The following is a 12,822-nucleotide window of genomic DNA, read 5'->3' as shown; positions in this document are numbered from 1 at the left end:
TTTTACTGTCTTTATATTTGTCTGTGCAGATGCTGATAAATGGAAGAAGACAGAAAAGGTGGACTCCTCCCAGTCCTTCTACCAGCTCCAGGACCTGAGACCTGGCTCCCATTACCACCTGCGATTCACCCACAGCAATGTCACCTTCTTTCAGACTGAGATTGACACAATGGGAACAGGTATTGTGAGGCTTTCTTTTATCCTGCGTGCCTCTCTCCTCTGGGTTTCCCTGCGTCTAGATATCCCACTGAGAGCTCCTTGTACTTGCCTGCACCGCTTGTGAAGTGAAGTTAGCCTTATCCGAAGATTTGTTTGGTGTATTTTCTCACTTCCCTAGTGGGAGGCCCCCCTGACAGAATACATAATGCGCCGTGTTGTTTGAATGAGTTACTCATGTCTTCTTTGCGCTGTCGTCTGTGTTATAACCAACATTTATTCACTATCAAGAAGTGACGGAGGTGCAGCCGAGCTTCGCCACCCAGGGATGGTTCATCGGTCTTGTGAGCGCCGTCGTGCTGCTGCTGCTCATACTGCTCATCCTCTGCTTCGTGAAAAGAAACAAAGGGGGGAAGTACTCAGGCAAGTAGTAGCATGAGCCTTTATTCAGTCCCTCTGGGAATTTGCGATGATTGCGATCGCATTAATTCATGCAAATTCAACAAATTCTTGCAGAATATGCGCGTCCTCACAACTTTGTCTGATGCCCGCAAAATTCCCTGCACTTTTTGGCCAATCAGCGTCATTTTCACCTGACAGATTTGTAAAAACAGTACAGTAATTTGACAATAAACTCTGAGTATGTGCTTTTACTGCCATGGAGTGTCTACTTTTAGGTTTGTAAGGTGAAAAAGGAGTAAAACCTCAATACACTATTTGTTTTAAAAAAATATTGTTGTGAACCTTTGCTTTTTCAGGTTAAAAGGAACACAAAAAACATTGGTTCAAAAAAAAAATCTTAAAATTACAATGTTATAGAAAAAATGCAAAACATTATAACTTTCGCTGCAACTTTCGGAAAAAAGTGCCATAAATTCAGGCCTTTTAGCCTGCAACAATTACAAAAAAAGCCTGCTAAATCTTGGAGTGACTGTTTATTGCAGATGTGGTAATACATTTTGAGTCATATTAATAGCATGTTTGCTCTTTTTATGACTTGCAAGTGTTAACAAAACACCCTACATCACATTTTTAAGATGATTTGTAGTGATAGACAATGGCTCTCGACTCAGTAAAATATATTGGAGTAAAATATTTTTTGTTTACACTCAAAAGTAAGACATTTGCACCCTTTATATTTGACATGAATGGTTCAGAAATCTATCTGTAGCATTAATTAACCTTTAAGGGAACATTTGCACAGTGTGATCAGCGTGTGTGCTCTGTTTAGTTAGGTCTCCCTTGGATAACCATTTAATTTGCAGTCTTTAATTAACCAAATGTTCTTCAATTGGACTGCAAAGTACAAAATACTTTTTAAAATTCATAATTTTAATCCGGCAGCGACCATATAACCCTCCCAGACAACAACTAAATATTAGGTTGGAGTTGCACATTGATACCTGATCTTACAAGTACCTTAACTTGGGAGTAATTTGAGACACAAGTTGTCTGTGGGCTTTTTATTATGCTTTAAGTTGCAAGCATAACTTGAGTTATAACCCCAATCCACCGTCGGTTGAAGTAGTATTTTTCTAAGGGTTGTGCCGTTTAGGCAATAAATAGGCAATAATAGCAAGTTAGTGCATAGGAGAAGAAGCGGACGACCAAATTAGAGAAACAAACCGTTAAAAGTATGTCCCACCGGTTATCAAAATACTCGATGAGTTAAGCCATGTCGTAGCAGCCACACATGTCCAAACGACAAACTTTCATCCATGAAAATATTGAGAAGTACTGAAGTACTTAGTTGGACGTACTTCAGTTTGTTCTGTCAAGTCCTCACTCAACAAACTGGACGGTCATTACCTTTGGTACATAGAAATACTTATTGCTTGAACCCCTGGTACGTCACTCAAATACGTCCGTGTGCAAGATACATTCGAAAGTCTGCTCCCCAAGGAACAATATTATTACATTATTTCAGAAAATTACTGTAGTTTCTTGTACCTGCTATTGTTATGTGTTTTAAACAATATTTTCAATCAAAAAGTTAAAGTTTTCTTTTGAAAAGGCTTGTCACATGTTAAAATTGTGGTGTTTCAGGAACCTAGTGTGGATTAAATCGATTTAAATTCATTTCATTGGGTGGGACTTATTTGAGATTTGACTGTTTTGAGTTACAAGCTTGGTCGTGCATTCCAATTGTAATTTGTTTTCAGTCACGTTTGCACAACCTCTTGTTGCCATGCAGAGTTCATTTAGGGCTCAAGCATAGGCCAATACAAAAATCCTAAAAAAATAAATAAAAAAAATGTAGTTTTGTTTGTGGATGTTTGTTGGACATTAGACATTGACAATAATATTGAAGTCCAACCCTATGTCTTCCTCTCAGTGAAAGACAAAGAGGAAGGCCCCATGGACTCTGAGGCCCGACCAATGAAGGACGAGACTTTTGGAGAGTACAGGTCGGTCATGTAATCATAGTGAATGTGGATTTCTTTTTCTCTCCCATTTCCTTCTGTTGTGTTTCACCTCCTTAACCCTTTGTCTTCCCCTTATTGTTCTTTCTTCTCCTTGATGCTGATGCTTGATCCTGCTTTGCAGATCTCTAGAAAGGTACGCTCTGATTGACAAGCTGAAACATTTTACTTTCTAGAATAGTACAGCTTCTGCTTGCATGTGCCCCGGCGCAAATGTCTTTGAGCAAATTGCTGTTAGACTCTCCTTCACGCGTCTCCTTCTTCTCGTCACCCTTGCAGCGACCTGGAGGAGAAGCGTACGGCCAGCCAGCCGTCCCTGTGCGAGGAGAGCAAGCTGTGCAGCGAGGACAACCTGGACTTCAACGGTAGCAGCGTGCTGACCACAGAGATCAACCTGGATGAGTCGCTGGCCAGCCAGTACAGTCGGCCCAGCGAGGGCCGGGAAGTACCGGATAACTCCCCGCTTAACCCCACCATCGTTACCCCCGCCGCCAATGGCCTGCCAAACCAAGTCACCATCCTCGATTAACCTCTACGCATCGGCGCAGGAACCATCAGACCAAAACATGTCAACACATACGTGCCCATACGCTCCTTTTCCCTGCTGAGTAGTTTGACAACTAACACGCAATCAATGTATTGACAATTCAGACGCTTGTGGTGTCATCTGATGGACTTGGAATGTTCTGACCAAAGTAGTGGACAACGTGACATCAATCTGACTATCTTTAACTCTCTCCCGGTCCTCCTTCATCGCTGTAACACTTTCTTTTCTTTATCTTTTCTCGTCTCAAAAACAGAATTTCGTGCAGTAGAAAGCGTGCTGTAAATATACAGAAAAGCAGCTTCAGAGTGAAAGTGAAGCATGATGGGACACAGATGGCACACACTGCTGCTGCGGTGACACATCGTAGATATTTATCACCTTTTCTTTAATTTGAAGGTTTCACACAATGTAATTGCCAATGATGTGTTACAAGTGTGTTTGAATCCTTGTCACTATTTTCAACACTATTTAGCATATAGAAAAACGCCCTATCCATATATTTTGTGGACATAACCAAGAGAACTGAAGCCAGGTTTCGTACCGTAAACAACACAGAATGCATTAGGAGGAACTTGCTGTTAAAATGCCGAGTAGCATCTGGTGTATATATTTGCATCTAAATGTATCTATCTAGCCATATTACAGTATTATAGCTCCTGGTCCTTATAAGTTCCTGTGCCTGCTGGGTTTTGCATAGTGCACCAGATTGATGTCATGACTTGCTCGCCTTTCCACCTCAAGTTTAATGTCCATATTGGGAAATGATGTTGTAATTTTTTGTGTCAAGACCTATGTGTCCCTTTTTGTATATTGTCTTTGTTTCTGTCGACATGTCCTGGCGTCCCTTTATATCTCTCCATATGTCACACTACCATCTGTTCTCAGAGCAGTATTTTGTGTATGCTTGCAGATAATGGCTAAACACTCCCACTTTCCTGACTGTCATTTACACAGTCTAATATTGCAGACAGGCAAGATTATTGACAGTCTTTGCATAATAAAGACAGTTGTTTTTTTTTCACAGGGAATGTATTTTTTTAAGTGCTGACATTGCATTTACACTTAAGCGCAACAATTATTCAGGCCATGGCCAAATCTTAAGTTAAAATTATTGTTTTATTTGATGAATGGGTACCTTTTAGCCATGAGAAATTAAGTCAAAGACCAATAGTTGCTGTAGTAATAATTTTTCCTGAAATAAAATAAGTTTTTATTTTTTTTCTATTTTCCCATCCAAATGTCTAAATGTTGTAGTTTATTGATTCTCAAACATTTTTCCACCAAGTACAACCTTACAAAAAACTTGTCTCTCCAACTACCACCATAATGACCTACATTCAAATACAGGCCTTCATTAAAACATATAAGTTGTATCTAAGTATATTTAATAATGCTGGCTATTGTTACATTGCACACAGTTTTAACAATAACGCCGTGTTAAAATATAGGAAAATAAAACACTGTACTTTTATTGACTCGATGGAGCCTGTGTGCTACTAATGGTACACATACCACAGTTTGAGAATACCTGTTGTAGTTAGGTATTGCAAAGTTAAACATTTTTGGATAATGAATTGGAATATTTTTACAATTTACAACTGTAAAATACATATTTTTCATATTTGTGATACATTTTATTAAATACAATGTACACAACACAACCTCCAACCGTCTTTTCCCAAAAGTAATTTCCCAAACTTAAAAAAAAAAAAAATCTATTTTTCTTCATTTTAAAGAAAAAATTTTTTTTTAACACAACCTTCATAATACTTTTCCACAAGACAGTAAATTTACCTTCAATACAAGATTATTAATTACAATTTATTCAAAACAATCTTCAACAGAATATTTTCCCAAATTAGGAAAAAAGTAAGTAAGATGTTTTTTCAATTTTTTTTTTTAATCCAATACAAAAAAAATAATATTAAATATACCCCAAAGGGAATAAGCGGTAGAAAATAGATGGATGGATGGATATTTTACACAACCTGCAATATATTTGTTTTAGCTATAAAATGACCATTTAACTAGACCCAAAAATGACCTTCAACCCTTGATTTGGCCATGCTATGAATCATTTTCTGCCTTAATTGTACTACAACGATATATTATGTTGATGCATACAGCAGGATCTTTTCTTCCCGTAAAAAATGTAAATACATCACTTAAAAGATTGCGATGAAGAACCCAAATGTGGCCGCTGTGAAAAAAAGGTGCAGGTATAAAAATATTTGAGCATCTCTTCAAAACAAATTGTCTTATTTATTTTTTTGGGGACTATTTCTTTTGTTATGGGCAAGCAGTAAATATGACTGTTTAGAGAAAAAAATGAACATGGAAAAAAATAAAATTATTAAAAAGGTTAATTTTTGGTAGATGTTTGCAATGTTTATGGCTAATTGTACATTGTTGTCACTTCAGTGAATGCACTGCAGTGAAGTGAATATCTGTTTCTTTCGTCTGGTGCAGTCACCACAGGGAGCAACTACAAGCAACGTGGCTATCTCACTTCTCTCAACTTAAAAAACAAACAAACCAGGGATCACCTGACCATCCCAGCACTACTAAAGGCTGCGATAAAGCAACTCCTGGTTGCGGGTTAGTTTACAGACGCACTCATACATTCATACACTCAGGATAAGAAGGATCTTATATCTTAACAGGGATGTTGCTCTTCTTACAAAAGTAGTCATAGATGTGAATGACACACAGATACTTACTGGACTGTCTCTGCTTTTACATGTCATAGATGTTTTTTTGGTTGACACATATCCTTTTTAAACAAAAAAAAAAGACTAAAATCAATAAATCCGTATAGAGGTGAGATGAGGTCACAACCTGAAGAGCCATAAGGGGGTGTATGTCACTGGCACTGCTGCTTTGGAAACGTGTCTCTTTTTAGTGGTGAACACAACCTGGTGCGAGCTGTAAGTGGATACGCCACATACAAGTCTCCAAGGGGCCAATGCAACTGTAACTGCACCATCAATCAACTAATGTAACTGGATATGACTGAACAATAATAAAATATGTGGAAAAATCTACCCTGAGGATAGGTGGCATTTTTTGGGTCCCCACATAGCATTGATCCGTCACATGGAATGTGAGAGGAATGATGATTGTATTAGGATGCAATCAGCGAGAAGTGGTGTTGAATTGACTGAAGTAGGCCCGACTGGGTTTGTTGGTGTACAGCTGATTGTTCAGGTACTGCTGACTGGATGGGGCGAAAAACAGAAATAAACCAAAAATGGGCAACAAAGTCAGGATTAAATCAATTACGGTTTCTTCTGGCTGCTCACTGTGCTTGTTGTTCTTGGGCCAGCTGCATGTTGAACTGGTCTGACTGCAGCCGCTTTGCTCTCCTTAACTCAACCATTCTCTGTTCCTCTTCCTGAGCTTCTCTGGAGTCCTTTAAGATGTGAGCGTTCCAAGCTTCGTCCCGATTCTTCTCAAAAACTCGCCGTCTCTTATCATGACAAAATAGGTTTTGTGTCAGATAATCAAATATATTCTTTGATTCATTTTGTTCTGGTCACATGCATGCACACTCACAGCAGAACCCCAATTTAAGAGTGCCCTGATTTTAGAGGGTTTTGAGATAAAAATTGTCTCTAAGGAAACATTTTAGTTACAAGCATGTCAGGCATTAGTTGGTCTAAAACCCCACAGTGTATTTCGCTACTTGCCTGTCTGCAGCCTCAGGAGTCGGAAAATAAATAAAAAATAAATAAAATAAAAAACAGTTTTTGGTTAATTTTGTCACTCCTTATGACTTGACATTTCTATTTTTCTTATAAAAAATATTAAATGAAAATCCAACTTTTTTTTAGACTTAGTTATTTAATTTTGACCTTCAAAAACAAGAATGCTGTGTTTTTAAATTATTTCTGTTATTGTTTAAAGATTAAATTCTAATTTTGTTTCCCCAATGCCCATTCATTAAAAAAATCAATGACCAAATTATACACTGACCAATAAAACTAAATATGGAAATACATTTGTTTTCAACCACGGGAAGGAAGAAAGCGAGTGTAAAGGACAGTGCTGAGAAGAAGAAATGGATGATAATCATTTAATTAAAGAAATAAATAATCAAAAACTTGACAGAGCTTGTCGCCAACTATGAAAAGTAATTTGAGTGTATCACTGCTAGTGTGCACCTTACTGAAGCAGATCAAACGCCAGTCAAAAATTTGTTAAAATAATATACAACCATAAACATTTATCCATGAAAATATGAAAATGCTGCTGACTGTGTGATTGACAGCGAAGCAGCTGGAAGGAGATACCGTAAAAGTCCACTCTCCTGGGTATATGTTGTACATTATTATTACATTACTCCATAAAACTATTGTGTAGTGGTTAGTACTACAATCTGTTTTTATTGTTTTTATGTGTTTTGGTATTCAGTTCCTGTCCAGCACGCTCATGTTTCATTTAACTTTCTGTTGGTCTCCATTCTTTGCTTCTTTACCTCTGCCTGAGCACTGTTTCCCTAACATGTTCCACTATTGGCAATCAGGAGACACACCTGTCCTTGGTTGTTAATCAGATGGCTTCTGAAGATTCATTGTCTTTAATACTCTTACACATCACGCTGAACCCACTGGTCCTCCTACGTTTACGTTTTTTGCCTCTGCCTTAGTTACCCCTTTGGCTTTTTGTTAGTTGAGTTTATTGACTCACCCGTGGACCTTTGTTTCTTCCACCCTGGTGTGGCCTTATTTTTCATGTTTAAAAATACTACTTTTCCGACAGGCTCTCTCTATTCTCTGCATCCTGGGGTCACGCCAACAACGCCAAGCTCTCTTCATGAGACATTCTAGTCTACTGTATTGTTTTCCAAACAATATTCTGTATATAAAAGTAGTTTTTTCTTTTTAAAAGGTGTGTTACTTGTTACAATTGTGCTGTTTTGGAGGTGGTGCTCCGTCACAGAACCAATTAAACTCATAAGTTGAGATACTACTGTGGGTTCTTAAGGTCTACTGGTGGTACCTGTCTGTCAATGCATTGCACTTGTCTTTCCCTGTGAATGTCCCTCAGCTGCTCAGGACTCATCCCCTTCCACCCGTCAGTCACAACAGGCCTCCGTCCTCCTTCCAGCTGTTTCACTGCTGCATCCCAGCGCTCAGTCATCATGTTGGATGTCATCTCAGCGAGATTCTCGCTCTCCTCTCTCCGACGCTGCTCTTTCAGTCTTTCAGTCCGCTCTATAGCCTGTGGGTAGCCAAACATGGTGAAACCTAACCACTGATGCATTGATCAATCCAACGGGGACAACAACAAGATGTCCTGCTGAGAAATGTGTGCTTATTACAGGCTAAAAAAACACCCCAGTAACTGCCAGGTAGAATATAGCGAAGCCTGATGGATTGATAATGACGCGTACCCGTGGAAGATTCAGCCGAGTGCATCCAGTCAAAGAAACGCTAAATGGGTGCAGGCGTACATGAAAGGAGTTACCTAGGCATCATCAACTCATATGACGTCCGTCTCCCTCCCACGGCCGTGTGTGCACATCACTACATGTCAAGTAGCAATTTTCTTTGTAATATCCCAAAAGAGAACGCTGTTGGTGTGTGTGTGTGTATATATGTATATATATTTTATATATATATATATATATATATATATATATATATATATATATATATATATATATATATATATATATATATATATTTATATATATTTGTGTGTATGTGTGTGGGGTACCAGAGCCTGGTTGTAGAGGTCAAGAGCAACCCGGGCAGCTTGTTTGCCCTCCTCCTCAGCAGCGTGTTGTTGTCTCCAGCTGTGGTCCTGATGCAACAGTTCTTTTGCTGCCAGCGCCTCTGCAACACACACTGGTGTCACTCACATGGTTACATTCTCACATAGTACATAACAACCCCCTGCGAGGTGAGTCTTTCAAGCCACTTGTTGTGTGGGAGTGTGTGATTGTTGGTGTGGGAAATTCATCAGACAGTTTGTGTTGTTAGGATGCTGCTATGGTAAAAAATTAAAATAAAGAAAAAATCCTGTAATTTTTTTCCTGTAGTTATTTAATAGCGTTGTTTGTTAATAAGGCCTGTTCTTCCTGACGCCTCTCCTTGTCCTTATGCTTTAGGCCACAAGCACACATTCTGCCTATAGAAACAAGATTCCATGGAAACATGACATTGCTGAGCTATATTTTATAAACAGCAAGATGTAAAGTGTTATACTTATGCAGCACGTTCTCTCATTCTTTCTTTCACCAATTAATTTCGGACGAAACAAACCATCTACATCACATGTGTCAAACACATTGCCTGGGGGGCCAGATCTGGCCCTCTACATTGTTTCATTTGCCCTGTAAAACCCTGTAAATAATGTGCATATAAAGCCCTTAATTATCCTCACTAAATGCATTCTTGGTATTTTTTGGACCAAAAAAAAATTGCATGTACAGCATACAATTACATGTATTTTACACTTTAATACTATCTGATCACGCAAACAATATACAATACATAATCACCTGATAGTTGACAGTATTTAGTACACTATATTGCCAAAAGTATTTGGCCACCCATCCAAATGATCAGAATCAGGTGTTCTAATCACTTGGCCCGGCCACAGGTGTATAAAATCAAGCACTTAGACGAAAAAACATTTGTGAAAGAATGGGTCGCTCTCAGGAGCTCAGTGATTTCCAGTGTTGAACTGTCATAGGAGGCCACCTGTGCAACAAATCCAGTCGTGAAATTTCCTTGCTCCTAAATATTCCAAAGTCAACTGTCGGATTTATTATAAGAAAATGGAAGCGTTTGAGAACAACACCAACTCAGCCACAAAGTGGTAGGCTACGTAAACTGACAGAGGGGTCAGCGCATTGTGCAAAGAGGTCGCCGACTTTCTGCACAGTCAGTTGCTACAGAGCTCCAAACTTCATGTGACCTTCCAATTAGCCCACATACAGTACACAGAGAGCTTCATGGAATGGGTTTCCATTAAATGCTGCTGCATCTAAGCCATACATCACCAAGTCCAAAGCAACACGTCGGATGCAGTGGTGTAAAACATGTCGCCACTGGACTCTAGAGAAGTGGAGACGTGTTTTCTCACGCTTGTCCATCTGGAAATCTGATGGACGAGTCTGGGTTTGAAGGTTGCCAGGGGAACGGTACATTTTGGACTGCATTGTGCTGAGTGTGAAATTTGGGGGAGGAGCAATTATGGTATGGGGTTGTTTTTCAGGAGTTGGGCTTGGCCACTTAGTTCCAGTGAAAGGAACTTTGAATGCTCCAGAATACCAAAACATTTTGGACGATTCCATGCTCCCAACTTTGTGGGAACAGTTTGGAGCGGGGCCCTTCCGCTTCCAACATGACTGTGCACCAGTCCACAAAGGAAGGTCCATAAAGACATGGATGACAGAGTCTTGTGTAGATGAACTTGACTCGCCTGCACAGAGTCCTGACCTGAACACCTTTGGTATGAATTAAAACGGAGACTGAAAGCCAGGCATACTTGACCATTATCAGTGCGTGACCTCACCAATGCGCTTTTAGAAGATTGGTCGAAAATTCCTATAAACACACTCCGCAACTTTGTGGACAGCCTTCCCAGAAGATTTGGCGCTGTAATTTCCGCAAAAATGGGACCAACATCATATTAAACCCTATGGGTTAGAAATGGGATGGTACTTCTAGTTCATATGGCAGTCAAGCCAGGTAATCAAATACTTTTGGCTATATAGTTTTTGAACAAGATACATATCACATTTACCTTCATTCACATATATGGTACTCACAATAATAAACGTACTCATATTTTCATAAAATCAAATACACCCTTAAGATGTCTTATGTTTCCTCCTCTTTGTTGTACCTGTGAAAAAAAGTACATCTTTTTACATGGAATTATGTTATTGTGCGTTTGAAATCAAGTTAGCATGTCTGCCTCACTGCCACAAAGTTTTGCTTTGAGTCAATCTCATTATGTGAGGAGTTTGCATGCTCATATAGCGATTGCATGTTTTTCTCATACACCCCACTTTCCGTATACAGTCCATTAACTTAATTGGATAATCTAAATTGTCCATAGCTGTGAGTTTGAGTGTTTGTCGTTATGTGTCCTGTGATTGACTGGCAACCAGTATAGGGTATACCACCTCTCAACCAAAAGACAGCTGGAAAAGACTCCAGTCTTCTCTGACCCTGAACAGGATAAGTAGTAGAAAAGTCACAAAATAACATCTTATTGTGGAATGTATTTATGGTGCTGTCATTGGAAGCTCTTCACAGTCATAGTGAGTAGCTTCATCCTACTTGTGTGTGCACCTTGAGTGTCTTATCACCTCTGTGCTTATCCTCCATGCACCTTCTCTCACGGTCCACCTTTTGTTCCAGCAGATCTTGTTCTGTTTTTTTCATTTGTTCTCTCTTGCGCTGTCCCTCTCCAATATCTTCACCCTATAAAGTAAGCAAATAAAGGGACATGAGAAATGACTATTTCATATACTTTTGCTCCAGCACAGGGAAGCCTTATTACTTCAAAGATGCGCATGCTGGAAGGCCCAAGCTCAGCCTCTGGCACGTCAATCCTGAAAGTCCTCCTCGGACCACACTTGAGATCAGCGTCGTGTGAGTCCTCCACACGCTGTTGGATACTCCAATACTCAGTCAGGTCAGCATGCAATGCTGCTCGCATTTCCCTTTCCTCCAAGTCTCTCTGCAACAGTGCTTCATCATGCTTCAGTCTCAGCTTATCTGCAACAAGTTTCACATATAAAATCCTGTAGTGTAGATTGTTCCGATTGTGTAGTATATGGCGGGCATTCCAAAATCAGGTTAAGTGAAAACCCGGATATGGGGGAAATTCTGTTTTTTCTGGTGGTAAGTCAAATTCAGAGTTAGTAACTTTGTGAACCTAACCGGCTCGCTTGCAGGTTTTTGTGAACAAACCCTGAGTTTTTTTTCTTCTTCTCCCTTCTGATGAACAGACATGATGTGTTTGTTCTTTTGTAACCAGTAGATGTCCAAACACAATTAATTCCGGAAGCCTTACGTCGAGAGACGATTTGGAGGACGTGGTTAGATGTTGTATTATTGTATTAGACTTAAGAAAATATGAATTTTAGTCAATAAAACATGAACAAAATAAAAAAATCTTTGATTTGAGGTATTTCATTTTATCGAATTCGTTGCAATTAAAAAACACATAAATGTTTTTGTTTTATTCTTGTAAATATGTTGTTATATAGCTCTATTTCCTTTATTGAATTGTTTAATATTCTGTGTTATTTTTGTAAATAAGATAAATAAATAAATAAATAGAAGGAAAAAAATCATCAATCAAATTTGCACTGTAGCGTCCTCCAAACTAATACAAACGTGTCCACTGGGGAAGACGCTGGTTCTCAGAAGTATATTACATTAACTACTACTAACACAAGTAAACTGAGGGGGGGGGGGGGAAACTTGTTAGTAAAAAAAAATATATATATATATACTAGTTTTAACCTTTATTTCAGATAAATGTTCATCTATTTTAGTCATAATAACATTATAAATGTTTTTTTTTAATTAAAAGTTCTTTTTTTTTTATTGTAACTCTAACTAATATGTGAGCTATATTACTTAAAAACCCTGTTTCCATATGAGTTGGGAAATTGTGTTAGATATAAATATAAATGGAATACAATGATTTGCAAATCCTTTTCAA

General features: G+C 38.7%; 2 protein-coding genes across 5 annotated transcripts in view; one reads left to right on the top strand and one right to left on the bottom strand.

The window, feature by feature from the left end:
• The window catches only part of l1cama (L1 cell adhesion molecule, paralog a), a 97,227-nt gene extending 89,137 nt beyond the window's left edge, over positions 1-8,090 (top strand). For 2 of the 4 annotated variants that reach the window (XM_061903409.1, XM_061903406.1), the window contains 5 exons: positions 30-179; positions 448-579; positions 2,492-2,564; positions 2,704-2,715; positions 2,859-8,090. In XM_061903409.1, coding sequence (XP_061759393.1) covers positions 30-179; positions 448-579; positions 2,492-2,564; positions 2,704-2,715; positions 2,859-3,108 — 617 coding nt within the window. In that variant the 3' untranslated portion in view covers positions 3,109-8,090. The remainder of the gene's footprint in view (positions 1-29; positions 180-447; positions 580-2,491; positions 2,565-2,703; positions 2,716-2,858) is intronic. The other 2 variants (XM_061903407.1, XM_061903408.1) reach the window with 2 other exon arrangements.
• Positions 5,276-12,822, bottom strand: part of ribc1 (RIB43A domain with coiled-coils 1) — a 10,563-nt gene continuing 3,016 nt past the window's right edge. The window contains exons 2-7 of the mRNA XM_061903411.1: positions 11,650-11,867; positions 11,456-11,570; positions 8,848-8,966; positions 8,128-8,349; positions 6,429-6,595; positions 5,276-6,343 (exon numbers count right to left, since the gene is read on the bottom strand). Of these exons, the coding sequence (XP_061759395.1) occupies positions 6,262-6,343; positions 6,429-6,595; positions 8,128-8,349; positions 8,848-8,966; positions 11,456-11,570; positions 11,650-11,867 (923 nt within the window). The 3' untranslated portion in view covers positions 5,276-6,261. The remainder of the gene's footprint in view (positions 6,344-6,428; positions 6,596-8,127; positions 8,350-8,847; positions 8,967-11,455; positions 11,571-11,649; positions 11,868-12,822) is intronic.

The sequence above is a fragment of the Nerophis ophidion genome, linkage group LG06, assembly GCF_033978795.1.
Source record: "Nerophis ophidion isolate RoL-2023_Sa linkage group LG06, RoL_Noph_v1.0, whole genome shotgun sequence".
NCBI classification, from domain to species: domain Eukaryota; kingdom Metazoa; phylum Chordata; class Actinopteri; order Syngnathiformes; family Syngnathidae; genus Nerophis; species Nerophis ophidion.
This window is presented reverse-complemented; position numbering and strand designations above follow the sequence as displayed.